Source organism: Rhyacophila brunnea, unplaced genomic scaffold, assembly GCF_057557595.1.
Source record: "Rhyacophila brunnea isolate RB1 unplaced genomic scaffold, BYU_Rbru_1.0 scaffold_16, whole genome shotgun sequence".
NCBI lineage: Eukaryota > Metazoa > Arthropoda > Insecta > Trichoptera > Rhyacophilidae > Rhyacophila > Rhyacophila brunnea.
The window spans coordinates 39,697,081-39,721,030 of NW_028232816.1; the positions used below are offsets into that span (position 1 = coordinate 39,697,081).

At 37.2% G+C, this 23,950-nt stretch overlaps 2 protein-coding genes across 2 annotated transcripts; both read right to left on the minus strand.

The window, feature by feature from the left end:
- Positions 1–20,670: 20,670 nt before the first annotated feature.
- Positions 20,671–21,870, minus strand: LOC147074723 (uncharacterized). Its single transcript, XM_085943456.1, has one exon. It carries the CDS (start codon positions 21,868–21,870, stop codon positions 20,671–20,673), a length of 1,200 nt encoding a protein of 399 aa, XP_085799582.1.
- Positions 21,871–22,104: 234 nt separating this feature from the next.
- Positions 22,105–23,289, minus strand: LOC147074724 (uncharacterized). The gene has a single exon (XM_085943457.1). It carries the CDS (start codon positions 23,287–23,289, stop codon positions 22,105–22,107), a length of 1,185 nt encoding a protein of 394 aa, XP_085799583.1.
- Between the last annotated feature and the right edge of the window lie 661 nt (positions 23,290–23,950).

Here is a 23,950-nt window from a genome sequence, read left to right on the forward strand (position 1 = left end):
GTAATCTTAATTATATAATAATTAAAAGTACGTAGTAATAATCCTATTCGAAAGCTTAGAATGTCCGATCTATGACTTATGAATACATCACAGCTGTATAGAAAAATACCGAAATCCATTCATTCAATGTCTCAATGGAATGGGTCAATGAATAGATATCCAGTGTATAAGACAGTGATCCCACTCCCGGGATTCTATGAGAATGAGAAAAAATACAAAATAATGTATTATTGAAGTAGCGACGTTTCACTCGGGAGTTGAAATTTGTGTTGCAACAAGGAATCTGAATAAATACAAGTCAAAATATGTTTGTTGATTTCTGGATTCAATTTAGTGTTCTTTTATTTTCTGTCAAATAAATTTCATTCTGACATATTTACTTAATTACATGACAATGAATTAGTAGATCGATAATAATTATTGGAAATGGTGATTTTTGTTTTGTGTTTAAATAAGAAAAAATGATGAAATAGTAGGTTAAGGCTCATTCACATGAGTCACTGCGGATGATCTTCCGCAGGGAATTGGATACAGGCATTCAATTTTTGTTTACACGTGTCACCGAAAGTGAAATACTCGATTCATTCCAAAATGGCGTCAAGTAAAATAGCGAACACAAAAATCTCAGAAACAAGAAAAAACCAAGAACCACAAAACAACACTTTGTTTATTACAATCAGTATGTACTATAAAATATGATGTGGACCGCAGAACATCTATTTAACCGGTTTGTTTTCAATTTTCAAAATGACAGTAAGTTTATCTACCTATTATGACAGTACTCAGAGGCGCAGTGCGAATACGTGGCGTGTGCGCTTGCGCGGAATCATCCGCATCCAAGTCGGGATTTGTCTGTTGAGCTCGGGACAATCCCGCTCAAATAGGGACGTCTGGCAACTCTGGTCAGGTAGAACATTCTGAACCAAAATAGGGGAAAAAATTTCCTTATACTGACAATTCTTTCATAATATTATATCGCTGCGCCACGACGGAGCCCATGACACTTCAAGTTATAATTTTCGCAGTCTACATAATACCTATATAAACTTCCATTGTTGTTACAGCTTGCGACGTCAGCGCCGACGTTCGAGTGTTCTGACGAATCGGTTAAATCATTTGCGTCAAACAAACGCGCCGCTGCAAACAACAACGACGTAATTTTTTACATTTACGTGATTATGTGCGTACTGACTGAGCGAGCAGCCTCGCGTGATGGCGAGGCAGCTAACAGTCAGTACGCGACTCGCCCGAAGCAAACGTACGCGCTGCCTCGCCCGAGCATTGCCGCGACCCGATCCAATCGTTCTCGGTTTATTGATGCTCAAAGGTGCTGCGCGCCGCTGCCTCGCATGACGTTCGTTTTTTTTCGAGCTGCCTCGAGGCAAATGCCCGAGGCTGCTTGCTCAGTCAGTACGCGCCTATTGATGACGTTTATGTATAATGAGAAGACCGGAGCGAGTACCGTTTTGGAAAAAAATCCCGGGTCGATAACCGATTCACTTCACCGCTTATGACAGTGTATCCAAAATATGCAAAATTTATCTTGATTTGTCATGAAAATTCAAAATCGGAACAGGCAAGAAAGGTTGTTGTCATTTTGAGAAACAAAGAGTTTTATTAGAAACGCTGAATTAAATTACGGAGCATTAAACTCGTTATTTTAAGGATGTAAATATTATCTAGAGGCATGTCCGAAGTTAGAGAAACTGAAATTTTGTGTATTTTTTCTACAAAAGTACCATTTGTCGCATTCCGAAAAAACTTACACCATTTTGTTTTTTTAGTTAGGTAATTGAAATTTTAAAAAATGCATTTGGTTTGTTTAAAACCTTTAATAAAGATGAATAAAGTAAAAACCAACATATAATATTGAAAAACTGACTCGAAAAATATTCATGAAGTAAATTAAAAAAAAAAATGACTGTCCTCTTCATGTATCTTCTGAAGCTACGATTTCCAATGGACCAACATCTTCCTCTACGACTCCAGATGCTTGTAGTGATTGAAAGAATGTATGATGGATCGATGATATGAATTGAATAAGATCTAACACAGTGTTTCCCAACATTCCCAACGGGGGGCAATTTGAATGTTTTGGGCGGCAATGCGCAAATCATCAATACTTGTTAAATTTTGATAGGGGGCATGGAGATTTTTGATGCATTGAAGTGGGGCATGGCACAAATAAGGTTGGGAAACACTGATCTAACATGTCTTTTTTTTCCTCCTGGGTTACACTTCTTGGCTGGTGGTACAAATTTCCTTGAGTGACATGTCCAAGAGAGCATCGTCTTCCTGTCCTCGCCGGCATTAAATCTAGCATATAAAATGGAAAATCTTCATTCAGAGCTTCTTTGTAAAACATTGTGTATGGCCGGCCTTTTATAAACCTTATACATTGGATTTTAAACCAGTTGACTGGATAATTATAATCATTTTTTTCCCTTTTAGTGATGCATTGATTCAGGCTAGCAACTGATTTAAAGTCTTCTTTAGTCATTTTGGCGAGTTGGAATGACTTTTTTTCTGCATTTAGTTATGGCATCATACCAATCTTATCATCAAGTACGTAAATGGTTTTCATTTTGTGTAGATTTCAATCGACCCGAAATCCGAGTCCCCTTCAGTAGGATCCCATTCATCGGTAAATTCTATATTTTCCAAAGCATCTGGCTCATTTCTCTCCAAATCCATATTACAAATAGATGTAATGCAGAAAAAATAACTTTAACAACAGCGTAAATAATAGTGATAACACTGCTACAAACACGCGTAAGATGTGATTGACTGGAAACGATAACAAACACAGTGGTGCAAGTCTGACTTACACCACTGTCCTGTCCTGTCAACCAAACGGCTATTTCGTTGATCAGTCAAACTTGTACTGCCATCTATTGATAGTATTGTGATATTATGACTTGCTTCAGGTTTACTTTAAACAGTTTGACATAAGCAGATATTAATTCAGCACTTAGGTCAAAAATTTAAAAAATGTGACTTACACCACTATGACTTTAACGGGCTCATATGAAGTGGGGAATGGAAATCAAGCAAACATACAAACAAATATATTTTGACTTTTAATTGAGTATACGAAACCAATAAAATTATTATTTCATTTTGCCCTCTTGTAACGTTGGAATTTTTTCGGTTTTTTACTTATCCAACCAAAATATAGTAAACCAAAACGTATTTTAGATTGATTTAATTTTATAAAATTGGCAGTGTATACACCCGATCCTCTTTTTGCGGGGGATACGTTCCAAAGACTACCGTGAACCGACTACATAAGATATATAAGGTGCCCATACAAAAATGGTTGATAGGTTCCACTACTTAAAATCAACCATCAATACGAAATTCTTGAACTCAAAAATAAATCGAATTTATTTATTATTTATACATAAAAATACATTGTTTTCGATTTAAATTAAATTTAGCATAGAGAAATATATTCATTCAGTGTCGCTACTTTTGAAAATAAACGTGCCAGTTCACTGTTGTTTTTCGATGGCGAAAGATCAGTCTCATCGCTGGAAATATTTAATGACGCTAACGCCGAAGCACGCGGCGCGTCCCTCGTATCGAACCCGAAGTGACTGACTAGTGGCGCCATGTATGTACGTACGTATGTCTGGGGCGGCATCCGATGACAACATAATATGTATGCACCAGTGGCGTGCGGTCAATTGCAACGCAATATTTTGATAGATATGTGCATACATACGTATTTTTATTCTTTTTAGTTTTTTTAAACCGTGTTAAAGCAAAAAAATCAGTGTAAATAAAAAAATAATCGTTACTTTTTTTAAACCGTGCAAAAAGAGGATCGGATCTATATATTATGAAATCATATTGAGCCAATCGGTTAATGATTTTTTATTACTGATATAGTTTTTCGAAGGTCATGGAACGCTTTCAGGTAAATAACATAAATCAAGTTGAATTTGATGAGTCATCTTTCAAATTATAATAATTGTTCGTCCCCGGAAATGCGAACATATTATTATACATTTGATCATATCACAGTTCACTGTGAACTGTTGTATCAGAAATAGATGGCTGTAACATGTACCCATATTTGATACAGTATTATAATATTATAACATTGATGTGACAGGTGACAACAAGCCGATATGGCAAGTGGCGGAGGAGCGGAAAGAAAACAGGCACCGGCAGAAGGGCAGCGAGTACGGCGGACGGCACGAGGCGGAAGTGGATTCCACCATCATGGCAATCCTCAGGAACCTGGGGGTTCTGTACCGCCTCCAAGGGAAGCTTATAGCGGCGGAAACCATCGAGGACTTTGTGCTCATAAATGGAAGGAAGGTGGTTAATTCACCTTTTGATTAATACCTTTTTTATTTTGTTTGGTTGGTAATGATTTATACAAAATTATGGCAAATGTCTAGAAGACATTCCACCTATAACCCTATAGAGTTTTAGACTTGTGCAGGTGTGATTATGTTTAAATTCACTCTAACGTGTGTTTTACATTGGAATTGAAAACCCGTGGCACTCATAAAGTGGTGCAAATATCTGGGACATCCGATGCTTGCTTTAATATTCTGATGCGGTATCTCTAAAAGACACCACAACATGGATGATACAAATGGACATTACCGACTGTTATGCTATGCACATTCGATAGCTACTTGTAGATGCGACCGTTCGCAATAACACGTAGGTGAACACCATTAGTTATACCTGCAGGCCAGGTGTTTATCACTAGACTGAAAGTGTGGTCTCTGAGTATGATGAATGCACCTGGAAAAGTGCGGGAGTCTACGGTAGAAGCGTCGAGAATCTATAAGTAGTACCTAGGTCAGGCGGAGTAAATGTCTAAGTGAATAATGGCACCTGGTAGATTTTATTAGCCCCGTTTTTTCGCTCTTGGATACTCTTTGTCTTCACTTACGTTCATGGTGTCCTGCAAACGATTTTAGTACATGAGAATTTGCAGGTTAATTAAGCATTGGCCTTTCGAACTCTTTCGCGAATCCCATGCTTTTCAAAAAACCCCCATCTGAATCTGAATCTTGACTTTTGAGTATCCGACATGTACAGAGATATAATTATAGCTTGCATATAATATCATTGTACTCTTGTAAATAATTATTGAATTATTCAGTTTCACTGAACTTTGGAGATTATGGCACGAAGTGGTTTTCATCCACATTGCCGTTGCATCGAGGCATATTGGAAAATTTTAAACGTTTTTATTCACATTTAAATTTATTTATTTTACATATTATAATGAACATCAGAAATTAAAAATTCAAAGCATTCACGCCATGGCATAAGAAATAAGTGTTAACAATATTGAAGTATAAGCAAATGTGAGTGAATAATAAAATAATAAAAAACAAAAGCAAGTACATGAAAGCACACCGAGTGAACTAGGTTGATATACCCTATCTTAAAAACTTATAAAACAACATCCACCTAACTCACTCTTACATAAGTGGAATACATCAATATCCAAAGCGATTTGAACTTTCATCTCAATTGGCATTACTAATGGCAGGTTAGTTCTGCACATTAGCAGAGTTTCCAGTTACGCCACGTATAAGTCGGGAAAAATATGTAGCTAAATAAAGATCCCTTCTAAACTTCAGGCTACTGATACAATATAAGAGGAAGCCAGTCGGACAGTCACGGATAAAATCCTAATTATAATAGCAGCTGCTTTCCAACCACAGTACAGTGTCTGTTCCTTGTTTCGTTGAGTCAAATAATGTATCTATCTGCCAGTAGGTACGAGTACTATGGAAAATACGATGGTGGGGTAAGTACACATTCGGGTACACATAGTTTATTTCAAAACGTAATAAGTTGGGTCGATTTTGATTCTTGATCCCATTCCTCTCGATATTATGTACATGACAAACGTGGGGCACTTAACTATGTCAAGCTCGCACTATAAATAAATAAATCATACATTTTTTTATTCACCCTTCCGGTTTTAAAATCCACCTAGTGAGACGATACGTTAACAATCGTAATTTATAGAAAATATTGACATTGCAGTCTCCGTATAGAATATATTATTATGACACCAAATTTATTTTGATTAATAATATATTATTGAAACCAAAATGTATTTGTTTTAGGGTCGTAGCTCAGGCAGTACAAGTGATGATATTTCGATGAAGGGTAAGGATTTGACAAGAAAATCAAACATTCAACAGACCAGAAAAGATCCTCCTGAGGGATTTCCTGATGAGAATCCTCTTCTGAATCGGCCTCACCCAGAGCCACTGATGAATGATATGCAACTGCTGCTCAGCGATAAGGTAAGGACAGCTGAATATCCATACGTACGTTGAGATAAAAATACCTATCAGTGATGATGTATTCACAATAGTGAAATCTGCATTTAAAGACAGAAAAAACGATCGGCGCAAGAGTGATGAATACTAAATTTTTGGTGAACTAGTAGTCCACCAAATACGTATTTTAAAATGGTAGTTTTAAGTAGTAGTAAGTTAATATTCAATCAGCTATACGACGTTAAAAACGGAGAATACGAACACCGTAAATCCCCACAACCGCCACTCTGGCCTGCTTAGCAAAAAGACAGCGTTACTGGTTTTAGCGAAATTGTTGTAGGAGAACCCAAGTTTTAAACTACTTTTCCCCTTATAGTATGTAAAATTATTGGATTGTATTGACTTACTTATTCTCTAAATATACAGGTACCTATATAATATATGTATACCTGACGAAATTCTATTATACTATTTGGTTTATGTATTTTAACATGTGTGGTATTTAACACATTGTGGTTGGAATGGTCGTTGTAAGTAAAAAAAAAAACAATGTTTCATACTGTTTCTATATTTACAATATTTATATAAATACAATGTGTTCTTAATATAATTAGTATATTTATGGAAATTGTTTTTATATATTAATAAACTGAGTTTTTTAAGTATAATTATTATATATTAGTAATATGAACAAGTACTTAATTCTGGCTAACAATAAATTAGTTAATTTGTATGTGTTAATTTGAATATTTTCCCAAAATATACCCATATTTTCTGGAATCAGTTTAGAAACTTTAGAAATCAGTGATGCCCTTTTTTATTGATATTACAATTACACTAAGATAATCCTTAATTTTTAGATTGGGTATACAGTTTTTGAAGGCATTTTTGTGTGTAAAAATTGTTTCTATTTAAAAAATGCATTATCTTCTAACCACACTTCCATTTCGGGACCTGGAATCATGAATTTCTTATATATTATCGTGTATATATTGCAAAACAAACTTAATATTATGCCGACGACTCCGACTATGACTTTTTATGTACTTATACTTTTATCTCCAATATACGAATCACATAAGAATGTGCGTCTCTCTTGTTATGTATACAGATTCAATCACAGCTCCTGGATTAATAATATTTGTTATTCCTGTCTTATATTATTAAGGTGACGTCTCATAATAAGGATATTTGCCTGCTGACAAAATAGGATAATTGCTATGTAAAGATATAGTGTTTCTGCGTTGGTAAATAAAACACAATGTTAATCTAAATATCACTATGTTTTTACTTACAATAATGTAGCAATTTGACAGAATCTTAAAAAAAATTGAGACTAATTTCCCCATTTAGAAACATAAAACACTGTTTTTGTTAATGAAGTAGGTATGTTTCAATTTGGTAGGGAACATTATTATACCCATTTTAAATTTTTTTTCTTCAAAACATTGTCTTATTACTTAGCAGGGCAGTGAAAATTTTGACATTACAGTCTCCGCATAAAATTAATTATGACACCTTATTTTGTTTTGAATAAAAATATATTTAAACCAATAATATATATTTGTTTTAGGGTTGTAGCTCAGGCAGTATTAATGTTAAGATGGCGAGTCAAGATGTGACAGGCGAGCATAATATACAACCAGCCATCGAAGATAATTTCGTAAGGTCTCCTGATGAGGAACCTCGGACTCATCTAGAGGCAATGCTGCATGATGATGATGCAAATATAAAGAACGATTACATTATATATCTAATGCTTTTTCTAATAGGTATTGTTGTCCTTTTATTTGTGATTAATTGTATCTTATTCCATACAAGGGATCACCAACCCGTAGCAGTTTTTTCAATTCATGTTTCTAGGGATATGGATAACTAATTGAGTCGCCTATTTCCAAAATTCATTTTGTCCAGTTTTGACCAAAAATTAACTGAATATGCAGTTATATTGCTTATTCAAAGAGGAACATACATATTCCATAAACGTTTCCAATAGTAGTATTTTGCAACCAGTACAGCGGTTGAAAAACACCGTCCAATTTCAAAATGCGCCTTGTCCATAAAACTGTGTCATAAGCTATTTTTTCCATGACAAATCTTTAAATATTTCAAAAACTGTGTATGATATTTTAGAAAACGTGTTTTTCGCAAGCATAATATATTTATTTCAATTTGATTAAAAAAAAATATTTTTAACTACTTTATCACGCACAAAATCCTTCTACTCATTGGAACGTACCTACTGACAAGGCCATAAAATGCACGCCTTCAGCTGGCATTTCTTGCAATAAATTTGTGACGTCACAACTTTTCGGTCCGACCATAAATGTCGATTTTTGTTTGAAATTAGGCGGCCTACCTCTAAACAAAGCTATAACAATTATGTAATGAGTCCCATAGTACACTCTGAGCAACTTATAGCCACTCAGAATGAACTATGGTTGAGTTTTCTTTCAAGAAGACCGAACGGTCTTATAAGGTAAAATGTAAGTAATTAAAATGTATAGGATTAAGGTTAAAAATAGATAATAAATTGTAAACGACTTATGTGATATCATTTGCTAAACATTGTAAACAAATGTCCATTCATAATTAATCCAATTTTGAATTATATAAAATCAAATTTTATTTTTCGTAATTTGGGTCGCGATGTATTTTCCGGCGACAAATATGAAATATCTTAAATAAATAAATTATGATATCAGATATTGTCGTAATTAAAATCTAATGATTACGTTTTGTAAGTACTGATTGAATACGCTTAATTTAAATAATAAATTAATGTTTTTAATTATAATAAGGAGTGTACGAATTTTAAGTACATACCTTTATAAAAGATAGATGAAGGAATTTCAGAAATAGAAATTCTAACAATGTAAGTTGCTTTCCTAATTTACAAATAGAAATTGTTCTTTAGATCTGTCGATTAACCCCGACAGATCAATTTTAAATTGTAAAAAGTTACCCTAAATAGGTAACTTTCAAACCTTATAAATAAATACTTGTCGTAGAAATCTTGGTTAGATCTAAAGTCATACTTCTAAGTTAAAGTGTTTTATAAATATAATTAAATAAATGTTGACTGTACCTACTTCCAGCTGAAGAGAATTAGCGCGCGAAGTTTCGGTATAAAAGAAACGGCTGAATTCGATTCTACACCATTCTGTTTGCATCAATACATTCGAGCAGTAATTTTTACCACCCGCGTTAGCAATACGCACCGTTTTGAACGGTTACATTTTCATTTTTCTTAAGGCGAGGTCTTTGGCGGCTCAATTTACGATGAAATGTGACTTCAACGCCATCTAAAGGCATCTTACCATGAATTTCTAAAAATTGTTACTAAAAACTTTGGTCAATCGCAACCAGATGGCAATAAAATATAAAATAAAATATTGAGTGTCGCCACATATTAAAAATCATAAGCTTGATAAAAATGCATTTAAATTTATTATATATTTACTTACCTATGTAAAAATTTTTCCAATTAATATTGACCCCATAAAATATTTACAATTCTGACATGTCTATTTGATTTGATTTTAAGTATTTATGATTTTTACATTTTGTTTACCGTAGTTTTTTTACAGTGGCAATAAAAGGGTAACCTGTCCAGTCAATGAACCAGATTTTTTTACGTTGTCAATACTAATTAATATAAATAATTTTCTACAGTAAAGTTCATTTATAGTAGTTAATGAACATTTAAGTACAAATGTTTATAAGATTGAGTTTAATCTTGAACAATTGACAATTACATCGAATTTCTAGAGGTGGAATAAAAAAATGATATTAAATGAATAGCAAAACAAATGCCATTCGAATTATTATTTAACAAAATAAGGAATATACAGTTGTACTTGGTTATTACTAGAAAGGTTGGACCGGCTGAATTTGCTCGTAATAAGCGGTACTCGTTATATCAGAGAATAGGTATTTTTATTGTCGGCGAAAACAACAACTAGTGTCATAAACGTAATCCGTCCCCGGCGGCATCCTGTCCGATCGGATTTTATTGCTTCGAAATGTCTTTAAACGATCAACACATTAACAGTATTTTAGCTCGGTATATCCGATAAGTATCTCGTTATAACAGTGAATATAAATGTATGGAGAAAATCATATACCAAATGGCAACGATTGTTTCCTCATTACATCCGAGATCTGGCTATATCCGAGATTGTAATAACCGAGTTCGACTGTAGTTATAATTATGACATAGTCGATATATAGACATCCCAATTCGTTTCGTTTCAACCATGTCCGATCCTAATGGGTTCATATGGGCCTCCACAGAGTGGACGGTTTGTATAAACTAACTAACTATATCTGAGATAAGAATAAAGTAAGACACGCAACGAATTGAATAAAAAAGAAGTTGGAGGTAAGAAAAAACGTAAATAAACATGCGAACAAATCTTGATAAGCAAACCCAAGGACAAAATAAGTGACAAATTAAAAAAAATAATTGTAAAACGTACGAAAAAAAATTAGAATTTGAGGTACTTAAGTGCACCACTGATTACATAATATTCTAAGAAAAGGACAGAAAGTTATTTCTTTGAAAAAATCTAATGTCGATTTTAACGAAAAGTGCAAGATAAAAATATAAAAGATAGTTATATTTATTTTACCTATAAATATGTAAGTGAAATGGATTTGGAGATATAAAAAGAAACCTTTTTGGCCCAGTGGTTTCTAGGTGTGGACTTTTGTAATTCCCTGAAGATCTCGAATAAACAATTATTAATTATCAACATCTATAGCATATTCCTATGTATCTACTATGATTGAAAAGTAGATCCTAATTTTTTGTATTTATGATTGCTTCATAAAAAAACAATATTTACGACTTTATGATGTGGCAGATAAATGAGCAACTAAATAGTGATCCAAATATTATGAAAAGTCCAACTATCAAAGCATCACGGCATAAAATTAGTAATACCACGGTTATACACAATTTATTATACCTACCTATTGTTATAATTTTCTTAGTTGATTTAATCGTTTGTAATTTAATTTATTTTCAAATTCACCTCTTATGTGTTCATTCACTGAATTGTTTATCCTATCTTTTACGGAGACTAATAATAACGTCTATTTTCAACATACTAAATTATCAACCTCCACTTTTTGACAGGACGGCATACAGTTATATAGGCACGTAGATAATAATTTATGAACGTTTGATGGCCCAAATATAGTACAATAGTATGTATGTAATTAAAGTTAGGGTACAAGTCGGTTATCCTGGATACAGCGGCAAACACATTTTGAAAAAAGCCGATATACTGGATAATTTGTTAGGATTACCTAACCTAATCTAACTTTATCTAACCTAAACTAACCCAAACTAACAAATAATCCAGTATATCGGCTATTTTCCAAATGTGTTTGCCGCTGTATCCAGAATAAACATATAGAACAAAAGTTAGTAAAGTGGAAGTTTGTCGAGACTGTTTTGATCGGGTTAATTTGTCTTTGAATAATATTGTGACTAGAAATTATAACAATTCTTATTATTTTTAACATTGTATATTGTTCATAATTTTTGCAACTAACACGTGAATAGACGAATTTTATTTACTTATAACATTTTAAACACTTAAACATAAATAGGGATAAATTGTACAGTCACTAGACAAAGATTAAATTTGATGTGTGTCAGAAGTATCTGATGCATTTTCGCTCGTATGCTTTCTTTATATTATTATGAAACTATACGTATTTTAAAATCGCTTTATAAAAGGTAGGTACGTCAAAACAGTAATAAATATCTGAAATAATTACACAACAACACTATTTCAAAAAGTGGAGGTTGATATAATATGTAGTCCATTGACATATGCTCCAATATCGCAAACAGAAAATTAATATTATTGACAGAGCAGAATTAACAGAATGCTTGCCTTCATACCTGACGAACCTTTATTTTAAATGTATGTGTGTGTGTATTTTGAGTTCCATTTATTTCCGCGCTGGCAGCACCTCACGAACAACTGTCATTTCGGGCCAATTTGGGCAATTATCACAATTATCGATTCGTTAATATACACAAATACAAGATTAAATTTAAATAACTACCCTAAAAATTAATAAATAATATTTTTAATAGAAACGCTAAACGTTTTTTCCCATTTATTGCGTACAAACCGAGTTTTTTCGATTTTAATTACATGATTTTTAACCTCTAAATCGATGTTTTTTAAATTTGAAAAAAAAAGATATAAGGATATAATAAATTCCAATTTTCGTTTAGCGTTTTCCTAGGTAATAGATTTACGTACATTTTTATCGTAATTTTGATGATAAATCTTACGTCATTCATTCTTGCCACCCGATATAAATGTACCGAATTTGACACGTATTTTTGGAATACAGAACTCCATGATGCTTTATAATTTTTTATTTTATTTTTCTCATTACTTTTGAATATATATTTACCGATTAATAAACTTTTCTAGCTATTTTTCGATAACAACTTTACCTAGAGACATCACCTTAACCGCGAACCCGATAAATGAATTAATAGATATTTTTCCAATCTACGTTGAAAGTACCACAGGGACTTTTACGATTGTTACTAAACTTGTACCACCTATAGGTATCTATAAGTTGCTTATTTTTACCTATTTAAATGATCATAATTTTCAAGAAAAGCTGGGAAATAAACAGCTTTTCTGTAATTGGTCCAAGAGTCTGGCTCTCAAGTCATGTAAGACCTTTTTTGGCCCTTTTCAATATTTTAAGTTAATAAAATCCATATTTCAATGACAAGTATTTGAACCTCTACATGTAAACGTAATCTTTTGATCAAAAATATGAGTGATTCTTTAGTTATTCAAAGAAAACATAAATTTAGAGTGGGGGAAATTTGCACCTGTGACGTCAAATCTCGGGAAGTTCCCTTTCTCCTCTCCTTTTTTTGTCATATACTTACAAACAATAAGTAAAATTTTCGATTCGTGTTTATTAGAATTACAAAAATCACGTTTAAACGATATATTATCACAGATAACTGAATCAAAAGACCAAGATTTAAATTGAAAATATTGGACTTTGAAAATGTTATAATTCTGATATTATTCGAAACGGATGATAAATCTAGTAAATTTTTAAATCGGTACCTACCTAATGAAAGTTTGAAAAAAATCGGTTAAAAACTCTCGATCTAAGCTGAGTTTTATTGAAAACCCCTTCACCATAATTTATAAAATGACAGTCATCAATTGACAATATCGGTATCCTATAATATATAATTGATAAGCTAGGCGTTTTTAGAAGTAAAAAACATAACAGAATAAACGCAAAGGATTTAACAAAACCCATTTTTAAGCCGACATTTTTTGAAAATATTACCTGTGTCCAGGTAGGCAGTATGTTTGCGTTACTGATGCAAAATACAATATATTTACCTATTCGTAATTTAATAATATTATACTAAAAAAAGAGTCCTTTTTTCTATAAACACTGTCAGGCGTAATAACTAGTCATACCGTGGGCCTCCACAGAGTGATGGTTGTATTAACAGATTTTTGTTTTTACGAGAAATGGATGTTAGCCACTTGCTCAACGTATTAGAACTATGTATACTTTAAACACACATTGAATAATAACATGTGTATTTTACCGGACCCAGGATTCGAACCCGAGATCCACGACATCATAAACCGATGTCTCAGCCAGAAGCACAGAATGTATTACAAGTTGATTACAACTACTAAGTAAATAGAAACTTATTAAATTTTCTGGTCTAATTTCAGAACGAAATTATATCATACGAGGGCTCATGAATACGTCATATCCATTAGTACAAATAGTATACAATACAATACAATACAATATAATATTGACACCGGAAAGGGCGGGTAAAGTGGCAGACAAGTCGGTCAGGACGCAGCAGTCACCACGCTCGCTCTTTGCCACGACCTAATGTTGAGACACTGATGGTACGCGTGTCGGCGGTCGTACTGTGCAAAATATACAGCCGCCTTTAACACTTCGGTCTAGCTCAGTAAGTTGTAGGTTTTCAAGAGTGGGTCATTTGAAGGGGTTAAGTTGGTACGGCACATCAGTAAGCGGTCACTGTTGACAGTTGCGTCCATATAATATGTGTGATGGTGACAGTTGGTAAGTGTGTTAACACGAAAAATCAGGATGTCGGTTGATGATAAAATGATAAACGCACCAAGCAAGATTTTTATTGGTTATTGTTAAAAATAAAGTTTATAGACACAATTAAAATTTACAACACAAAAAAACACAACTAAGTTTTACAGTTTATAACTACATTCACAATAAAGATTAATTAAAGATAATTTAAAGATTAATAACGTGGCCAAGTCAAACCTAAAATTACCAAATCGAACATAACCTAATCAAATGAAACCTATACTAACAGAATCAAACCTAACCTGACCAAAAAGTACATAACGTAATCGAAAAAAATCAAAATAAATCAAATCTAACCTAGTGAAAATGGAACGCGACCCGATCAGATGAGACCGAATCAAACATTAAAACTAACGAAAATAATCATGTTTTCGGTTCGGAAATGTATAAAAAAGATTGTATTCCACCTCCAGCCCTGTGCGCACGCACTATTACTGCGATACTAAACGAATCCGCGTAGAGAGAAGGTGGCGTGTCCGAAAACGGTCGTTTTTTTTATCTGAGCGATCACAGCAGACAAAGTCGACGATAACGTGGCCAAGTCAAACCTAAAATGACCAAATCGAACATAATCTAATCAAAAAAAACCTATACTAACAGAATCAAACCTAACCTGATCAAAAAGTACATAACGTAATCGAAAAAAATCAAAACAAATCAAATCTAACTTAGTGAAAATGGAACGCGACCCGATCAGATGAGACCGAATCAAACTAACATTAAAACTAACGAAAATAATCATGTTTTCGGTTCGAAAATGTATAAAAAAGATTGTATTCCACCTCCAGCTCTGTGCGCACGCACTATTAGTGCGATACTAAACGAATCCGCGTAGAGAGACTGATTTGCAGTCTGTCAAGATCGTTATTTGTTTCCATCTGTTTGGTGATTTCTTCAGAACGTAGCTCAAAACTTCTCGGATCGCCAGGAGTTCCGCCTGAAACACTGAGCAGATGTCGTCGAGTTTGATCTTTCTCGACGGCAACTCTCTCACGCCATCGTAATGTACAAATGCTGCACCCACTTTGCCGTTCAAGAGACTGCCATCAGTGAAGATTCTCAGCTCATTCTGCGTTGCCTCAGGCAGAGTCTGATCATAGTATCCATGGTCAATCCGGTTGCGTTCCGAGGGATGAGGGAGTGAGAAAAAGTCTCCGGTTCCCTGGTAGACTCTGTCTTGCGGCAAGTCCTGCAGGGTGAGAGTCTTCTTTACCTCATATGCTTCTGCAAGCTGCTTGATCCTCAGGTCAAGTGGCATGAAGCCGCTCAAGACCTGAGCAGAAACTAGAGAGATCGTTCTGTATCCTTTGCAAGATCTGATGGCAATTTGTCTTTGAATGGAGTTCAGTTTCTTACGGTTGACTTTTTTCTTTACCGCGTCCGCCCACACGCTGGAAGCGTACGTTATCAGAGGCTCGACAGCACCTAAATATATTTGCTGCATAACCCCTGGCGACGCACCCCATGTGGGTTTGGCGGCTCTGATCAATTTGTTCGTGATGCTTGCGGCCTTTTTACAAATGTTGTCGACGTGTTTGGACCAGTTAAGGTGGCGATCTATGGTGAGACCGAGAACCTTAAAGTGATCCACGTATTTAAGTTGAACTCCGTTCATGTAAATGTTTGGCTGTCGGTCCTTTTTTCTGGTAATATACATCGCGTTAGTTTTGTCTTCTGCAAAGTGTAGTTTGGCTTTAGAGCCCCATGATGTGATGAATTTCAACGCCTTTTCAGTCATATTTTCAAGCTCTGTCGTATTGTTGGCTGTAGCAATCAATAGCAGGTCATCCGCAAATGCTCTCAGTTCAGTTCCAGGGCCCAAGTCCTCCTGAAGTACATCATCTAAGATGTAATTCCAAAAGCTCGGTCCGCAAGATGATCCCTGAACGCATCCTTTGGTCGTAACCTTCTGGAGCGTGGCAGTATGACTTTCCTTTGTTGATGATAGCTCTTCACTAGCGTAAACAAGTTCCGAGGGCACTTCTTGCTTCTCAGCTGGCACATTAGAAATGGCCACCAAGCATTATCAAAGGCTCCTCTGATGTCGAGCGAGATTGCTATGATCATCTTCTTGTCTTGCAGCGCAGTCCTGATTTCGTTGACTGAAGCGTTCAGAGCGTCTTCTGTTGATTTCTGGGGCGTAAAACCATATTGGTTTTGACTCAACTTACCTTTTCGATGAAAATGCCAGTTTATCCGATTTATCATCAGCTTTTCCAGTACTTTTCCAAATACTGAAATGTGGCCGATCGGTCTGTAGGACTTGATGTCTTGAAGGTCGTCTTTTCCCGGCTTGGGAATGACAACAACCCTCGCTATTTTCCATTGTGCTGGAAAGTGGCTCACTCTGAGACATGCGTTATACATACCCAATACTAATGACCTATCCACGTTGAAGAAATGAAGGCAAATGTCGGCGGTGAAGTGATCTTCTCCGGGTGCCTTATGTGGACTTATGTTTGAAACTATATCCTCGATCTCTTCTTCAGTGAATATCGGGTCGTTTGGGGTGTAGGGTAGAATTTCCGCCATACGTCTGATGTTAATCTGTTCGTTGGTTTCATTTTGTATGGTGTCGTCCGGGAAAAACTTATCCAATAGGCGCTGAGCGGATTCTTCAGCCGAAGCTAAATACTCGTCGCCATCTTTGAGCGTCGCTGGTGGAGTGGTCTTTCTTCGGTTTACCAGAACTCTGTGAATTGCTGACCAAGCGGTTTCTTTCGTCTGTGATGCGCAGTAATTTTTCCAAGACTCGATTTTGGTTTTCGCAATTGCATCTTTATAAGTTTGTTTCGCTTCAAGATATTCCGGAAGCGTTTTGGTCTCTCTTCGGAGTCTTCCTGAATTCTGAAGTCTGTGGGTTAGGTTAGGTTAGGTTAGGTTAGGTTAGGTTAGGTTAGGTTTTTTTTTTTTTTTTTTTTATATGGGAGTTGCATTTATTATTGACCTTGCTTATTATGTACAAGGTTTGTAGATCTTCAATTGGAGTTTTCTTTATTTATAAGCCTTTATTTTTTAACTATATAGTGTTGGGATCAGGAGGGATATTCTACTGTGGGTCTTAACAGGAACTTCTCCGCATTTGCTCTTGTGAAGAGGAAACCACAGAAAACTCTTCAGGAGAAGACGGACTGCTGACAGAAATCACCAGGCCTTCCGTTTCACTTGAAGAGTGTTCGGCATTTTGTGTCCTGGCTTCGTTTATTTTGCCAATATCCTGCACTATTTTAATCATGTATGATACTACCTTTCGTGATAGTTCCTTGTGAACTATCACGGATCCGATGTCGCATAGGTCCTCATCTAGACTCCTGCATCGCGCCTCCAGCTGCTGTCTTTGGAAGCTGAAAATGGGGCAATGCATAAAAAGATGAGGGACATCTTGAGGGGTCATATCATCACACGGGCAGCTGTCGATCTCGGAGAGCTTAAATCGATGCAGGTAGCTCATGAACCCACCGTGACCTGTGAGGAATTGTGTGAGTTCAAAGCCAACTTCCTGCATTCTCCTGAAATCAAAGGCATGGAAAATTGTTGGGAAAAACATTTTAGTAATATTTCCTGTCGTTTCTTTCAAATATCGATCATTCCAGAGTTGAAGAGTCCTGCTTTTTATTTTCCTCTTGGCAAAACTGAGCGGAAATTTGGCAAAATCTGGGGCCGTCTTTTTAAGAGTAGCCTCTCGAGCCTTTTCGTCCGCTTTTTCATTTCCTAGGATTCCGCAGTGACCCCTTATCCAGCCGATGTGCACGTTCTGTTTTCTGCATCGTAGTTCCTGGATATCAGTTTTAATGTCCATGACAATAGGATTGACCGAATTTCGGTCCGTTATTGCATGGACGCCTGATTTGCAGTCTGTCAAGATCGTTATTTGTTTCCATCTGTTTGGTGATTTCTTCAGAACGTAGCTCAAAGCTTCTCGGATCGCCAGGAGTTCCGCCTGAAACACTGAGCAGACGTCGTCGAGTTTGATCTTTCTCGACGGCAACTCTCTCACGCCATCGTAAGGTACAAATGCTGCACCCACTTTGCCGTTCAAGAGACTGCCATCAGTGAAGATTCTCAGCTCATTCTGCGTTGCCTCAGGCAGAGTCTGACCATAGTATCCATGGTCAATGCGGTTGCGTTCCGAGGGATGAGGGAGTGAGAAAAAGTCTCCGGTTCCCTGGTAGACTCTGTCTTGCGGCAAGTCCTGCAGGGTGAGAGTCTTCTTTACCTCATATGCTTCTGCAAGCTGCTTGATCTTCAGGTCAAGTGGCATGAAGCCGCTCAAGACCTGAGCAGAAAGGTTAGGTTAGGTTAGGTTAGGTTAGGTTAGGTTAGGTTAGGTTAGGTTAGGTTAGGTTAGGTTAGGTTAGGTTAGGTTAGGTTAGGTTAGGTTAGGTTAGGTTAGGTTAGGTTAGGTTAGGTTAGGTTTTTTTTTTTTTTTTTTTTTATATGGGAGTTGCATTTATTATTGACCTTGCTTATTATGTACAAGGTTTGTAGATCTTCAATTGGAGTTTTCTTTATTTATAAGCCTTTATTTTTTAACTATATAGTGTTGGGATCAGGAGGGATATTCTACTGTGGGTCTTAACAGGAACTTCTCCGCATTTGCTCTTGTGAAGAGGAAACCACAGAAAACTCTTCAGGAGAAGACGGACTGCTGACAGAAATCACCAGGCCTTCCGTTTCACTTGAAGAGTGTTCGGCATTTTGTGTCCTGGCTTCGTTTATTTTGCCAATATCCTGCACTATTTTAATCATGTATGATACTACCTTTCGTGATAGTTCCTTGTGAACTATCACGGATCCGATGTCGCATAGGTCCTCATCTAGACTCCTGCATCGCGCCTCCAGCTGCTGTCTTTGGAAGCTGAAAATGGGGCAATGCATAAAAAGATGAGGGACATCTTGAGGGGTCATATCATCACACGGGCAGCTGTCGATCTCGGAGAGCTTAAATCGATGCAGGTAGCTCATGAACCCACCGTGACCTGTGAGGAATTGTGTGAGTTCAAAGCCAACTTCCTGCATTCTCCTGAAATCAAAGGCATGGAAAATTGTTGGGAAAAACATTTTAGTAATATTTCCTGTCGTTTCTTTCAAATATCGATCATTCCAGAGTTGAAGAGTCCTGCTTTTTATTTTCCTCTTGGCAAAACTGAGCGGAAATTTGGCAAAATCTGGGGCCGTCTTTTTAAGAGTAGCCTCTCGAGCCTTTTCGTCCGCTTTTTCATTTCCTAGGATTCCGCAGTGACCCCTTATCCAGCCGATGTGCACGTTCTGTTTTCTGCATCGTAGTTCCTGGATATCAGTTTTAATGTCCATGACAATAGGATTGACCGAATTTCGGTCCGTTATTGCATGGACGCCTGATTTGCAGTCTGTCAAGATCGTTATTTGTTTCCATCTGTTTGGTGATTTCTTCAGAACGTAGCTCAAAGCTTCTCGGATCGCCAGGAGTTCCGCCTGAAACACTGAGCAGACGTCGTCGAGTTTGATCTTTCTCGACGGCAACTCTCTCACGCCATCGTAAGGTACAAATGCTGCACCCACTTTGCCGTTCAAGAGACTGCCATCAGTGAAGATTCTCAGCTCATTCTGCGTTGCCTCAGGCAGAGTCTGACCATAGTATCCATGGTCAATGCGGTTGCGTTCCGAGGGATGAGGGAGTGAGAAAAAGTCTCCGGTTCCCTGGTAGACTCTGTCTTGCGGCAAGTCCTGCAGGGTGAGAGTCTTCTTTACCTCATATGCTTCTGCAAGCTGCTTGATCTTCAGGTCAAGTGGCATGAAGCCGCTCAAGACCTGAGCAGAAAGGTTAGGTTAGGTTAGGTTAGGTTAGGTTAGGTTAGGTTAGGTTAGGTTAGGTTAGGTTAGGTTAGGTTAGGTTAGGTTAGGTTAGGTTAGGTTAGGTTAGGTTAGGTTAGGTTAGGTTAGGTTAGGTTAGGTTAGGTTAGGTTAGGTTAGGTTAGGTTAGGTTAGGTTAGGTTAGGTTAGGTAAGGTTAGGTTAGGTTAGGTTAGGTTAGGTTAGGTTAGGTTAGGTTAGGTTAGGTTAGGTTAGGTTAGGTTAGGTTAGGTTTTTTTTTTTTTTTTTTTTTATATGGGAGTTGCATTTATTATTGACCTTGCTTATTATGTACAAGGTTTGTAGATCTTCAATTGGAGTTTTCTTTATTTATAAGCCTTTATTTTTAACTATATAGTGTTGGGATCAGGAGGGATATTCTACTGTGGGTCTTAACAGGAACTTCTCCGCATTTGCTCTTGTGAAGAGGAAACCACAGAAAACTCTTCAGGAGAAGACGGACTGCTGACAGAAATCACCAGGCCTTCCGTTTCACTTGAAGAGTGTTCGGCATTTTGTGTCCTGGCTTCGTTTATTTTGCCAATATCCTGCACTATTTTAATCATGTATGATACTACCTTTCGTGATAGTTCCTTGTGAACTATCACGGATCCAATGTCGCATAGGTCCTCATCTAGACTCCTGCATCGCGCCTCCAGCTGCTGTCTTTGGAAGCTGAAAATGGGGCAATGCATAAAAAGATGAGGGACATCTTGAGGGGTCATATCATCACACGGGCAGCTGTCGATCTCGGAGAGCTTAAATTGATGCAGGTAGCTCATGAACCCACCGTGACCTGTGAGGAATTGTGTGAGTTCAAAGCCAACTTCCTGCATTCTCCTGAAATCAAAGGCATGGAAAATTGTTGGGAAAAACATTTTAGTAATATTTCCTGTCGTTTCTTTCAAATATCGATCATTCCAGAGTTGAAGAGTCCTGCTTTTTATTTTCCTCTTGGCAAAACTGAGCGGAAATTTGGCAAAATCTGGGGCCGTCTTTTTAAGAGTAGCCTCTCGAGCCTTTTCGTCCGCTTTTTCATTTCCTAGGATTCCGCAGTGACCCCTTATCCAGCCGATGTGCACGTTCTGTTTTCTGCATCGTAGTTCCTGGATATCAGTTTTAATGTCCATGACAATAGGATTGACCGAATTTCGGTCCGTTATTGCATGGACGCCTGATTTGCAGTCTGTCAAGATCGTTATTTGTTTCCATCTGTTTGGTGATTTCTTCAGAACGTAGCTCAAAGCTTCTCGGATCGCCAGGAGTTCCGCCTGAAACACTGAGCAGACGTCGTCGAGTTTGATCTTTCTCGACGGCAACTCTCTCACGCCATCGTAAGGTACAAATGCTGCACCCACTTTGCCGTTCAAGAGACTGCCATCAGTGAAGATTCTCAGCTCATTCTGCGTTGCCTCAGGCAGAGTCTGACCATAGTATCCATGGTCAATGCGGTTGCGTTCCGAGGGATGAGGGAGTGAGAAAAAGTCTCCGGTTCCCTGGTAGACTCTGTCTTGCGGCAAGTCCTGCAGGGTGAGAGTCTTCTTTACCTCATATGCTTCTGCAAGCTGCTTGATCTTCAGGTCAAGTGGCATGAAGCCGCTCAAGACCTGAGCAGAAAGGTTAGGTTAGGTTAGGTTAGGTTAGGTTAGGTTAGGTTAGGTTAGGTTTTTTTTTTTTTTTTTTTTTATATGGGAGTTGCATTTATTATTGACCTTGCTTATTATGTACAAGGTTTGTAGATCTTCAATTGGAGTTTTCTTTATTTATAAGCCTTTATTTTTTAACTATATAGTGTTGGGATCAGGAGGGATATTCTACTGTGGGTCTTAACAGGAACTTCTCCGCATTTGCTCTTGTGAAGAGGAAACCACAGAAAACTCTTCAGGAGAAGACGGACTGCTGACAGAAATCACCAGGCCTTCCGTTTCACTTGAAGAGTGTTCGGCATTTTGTGTCCTGGCTTCGTTTATTTTGCCAATATCCTGCACTATTTTAATCATGTATGATACTACCTTTCGTGATAGTTCCTTGTGAACTATCACGGATCCGATGTCGCATAGGTCCTCATCTAGACTCCTGCATCGCGCCTCCAGCTGCTGTCTTTGGAAGCTGAAAATGGGGCAATGCATAAAAAGATGAGGGACATCTTGAGGGGTCATATTGTCGATCTCGGAGAGCTTAAATCGATGCAGGTAGCTCATGAACCCACCGTGACCTGTGAGGAATTGTGTGAGTTCAAAGCCAACTTCCTGCATTCTCCTGAAATCAAAGGCATGGAAAATTGTTGGGAAAAACATTTTAGTAATATTTCCTGTCGTTTCTTTCAAATATCGATCATTCCAGAGTTGAAGAGTCCTGCTTTTTATTTTCCTCTTGGCAAAACTGAGCGGAAATTTGGCAAAATCTGGGGCCGTCTTTTTAAGAGTAGCCTCTCGAGCCTTTTCGTCCGCTTTTTCATTTCCTAGGATTCCGCAGTGACCCCTTATCCAGCCGATGTGCACGTTCTGTTTTCTGCATCGTAGTTCCTGGATATCAGTTTTAATGTCCATGACAATAGGATTGACCGAATTTCGGTCCGTTATTGCATGGACGCCTGATTTGCAGTCTGTCAAGATCGTTATTTGTTTCCATCTGTTTGGTGATTTCTTCAGAACGTAGCTCAAAGCTTCTCGGATCGCCAGGAGTTCCGCCTGAAACACTGAGCAGACGTCGTCGAGTTTGATCTTTCTCGACGGCAACTCTCTCACGCCATCGTAAGGTACAAATGCTGCACCCACTTTGCCGTTCAAGAGACTGCCATCAGTGAAGATTCTCAGCTCATTCTGCGTTGCCTCAGGCAGAGTCTGACCATAGTATCCATGGTCAATGCGGTTGCGTTCCGAGGGATGAGGGAGTGAGAAAAAGTCTCCGGTTCCCTGGTAGACTCTGTCTTGCGGCAAGTCCTGCAGGGTGAGAGTCTTCTTTACCTCATATGCTTCTGCAAGCTGCTTGATCTTCAGGTCAAGTGGCATGAAGCCGCTCAAGACCTGAGCAGAAAGGTTAGGTTAGGTTAGGTTAGGTTAGGTTAGGTTAGGTTAGGTTAGGTTAGGTTAGGTTAGGTTAGGTTAGGTTAGGTTAGGTTAGGTTAGGTTAGGTTAGGTTAGGTTAGGTTAGGTTAGGTTAGGTTAGGTTAGGTTAGGTTAGGTTAGGTTAGGTTAGGTTAGGTTAGGTTAGGTTAGGTTAGGTTAGGTTAGGTTAGGTTAGGTTAGGTTAGGTTAGGTTAGGTTAGGTTAGGTTTTTTTTTTTTTTTTTTTTTATATGGGAGTTGCATTTATTATTGACCTTGCTTATTATGTACAAGGTTTGTAGATCTTCAATTGGAGTTTTCTTTATTTATAAGCCTTTATTTTTTTAACTATATAGTGTTGGGATCAGGAGGGATATTCTACTGTGGGTCTTAACAGGAACTTCTCCGCATTTGCTCTTGTGAAGAGGAAACCACAGAAAACTCTTCAGGAGAAGACGGACTGCTGACAGAAATCACCAGGCCTTCCGTTTCACTTGAAGAGTGTTCGGCATTTTGTGTCCTGGCTTCGTTTATTTTGCCAATATCCTGCACTATTTTAATCATGTATGATACTACCTTTCGTGATAGTTCCTTGTGAACTATCACAGATCCGATGTCGCATAGGT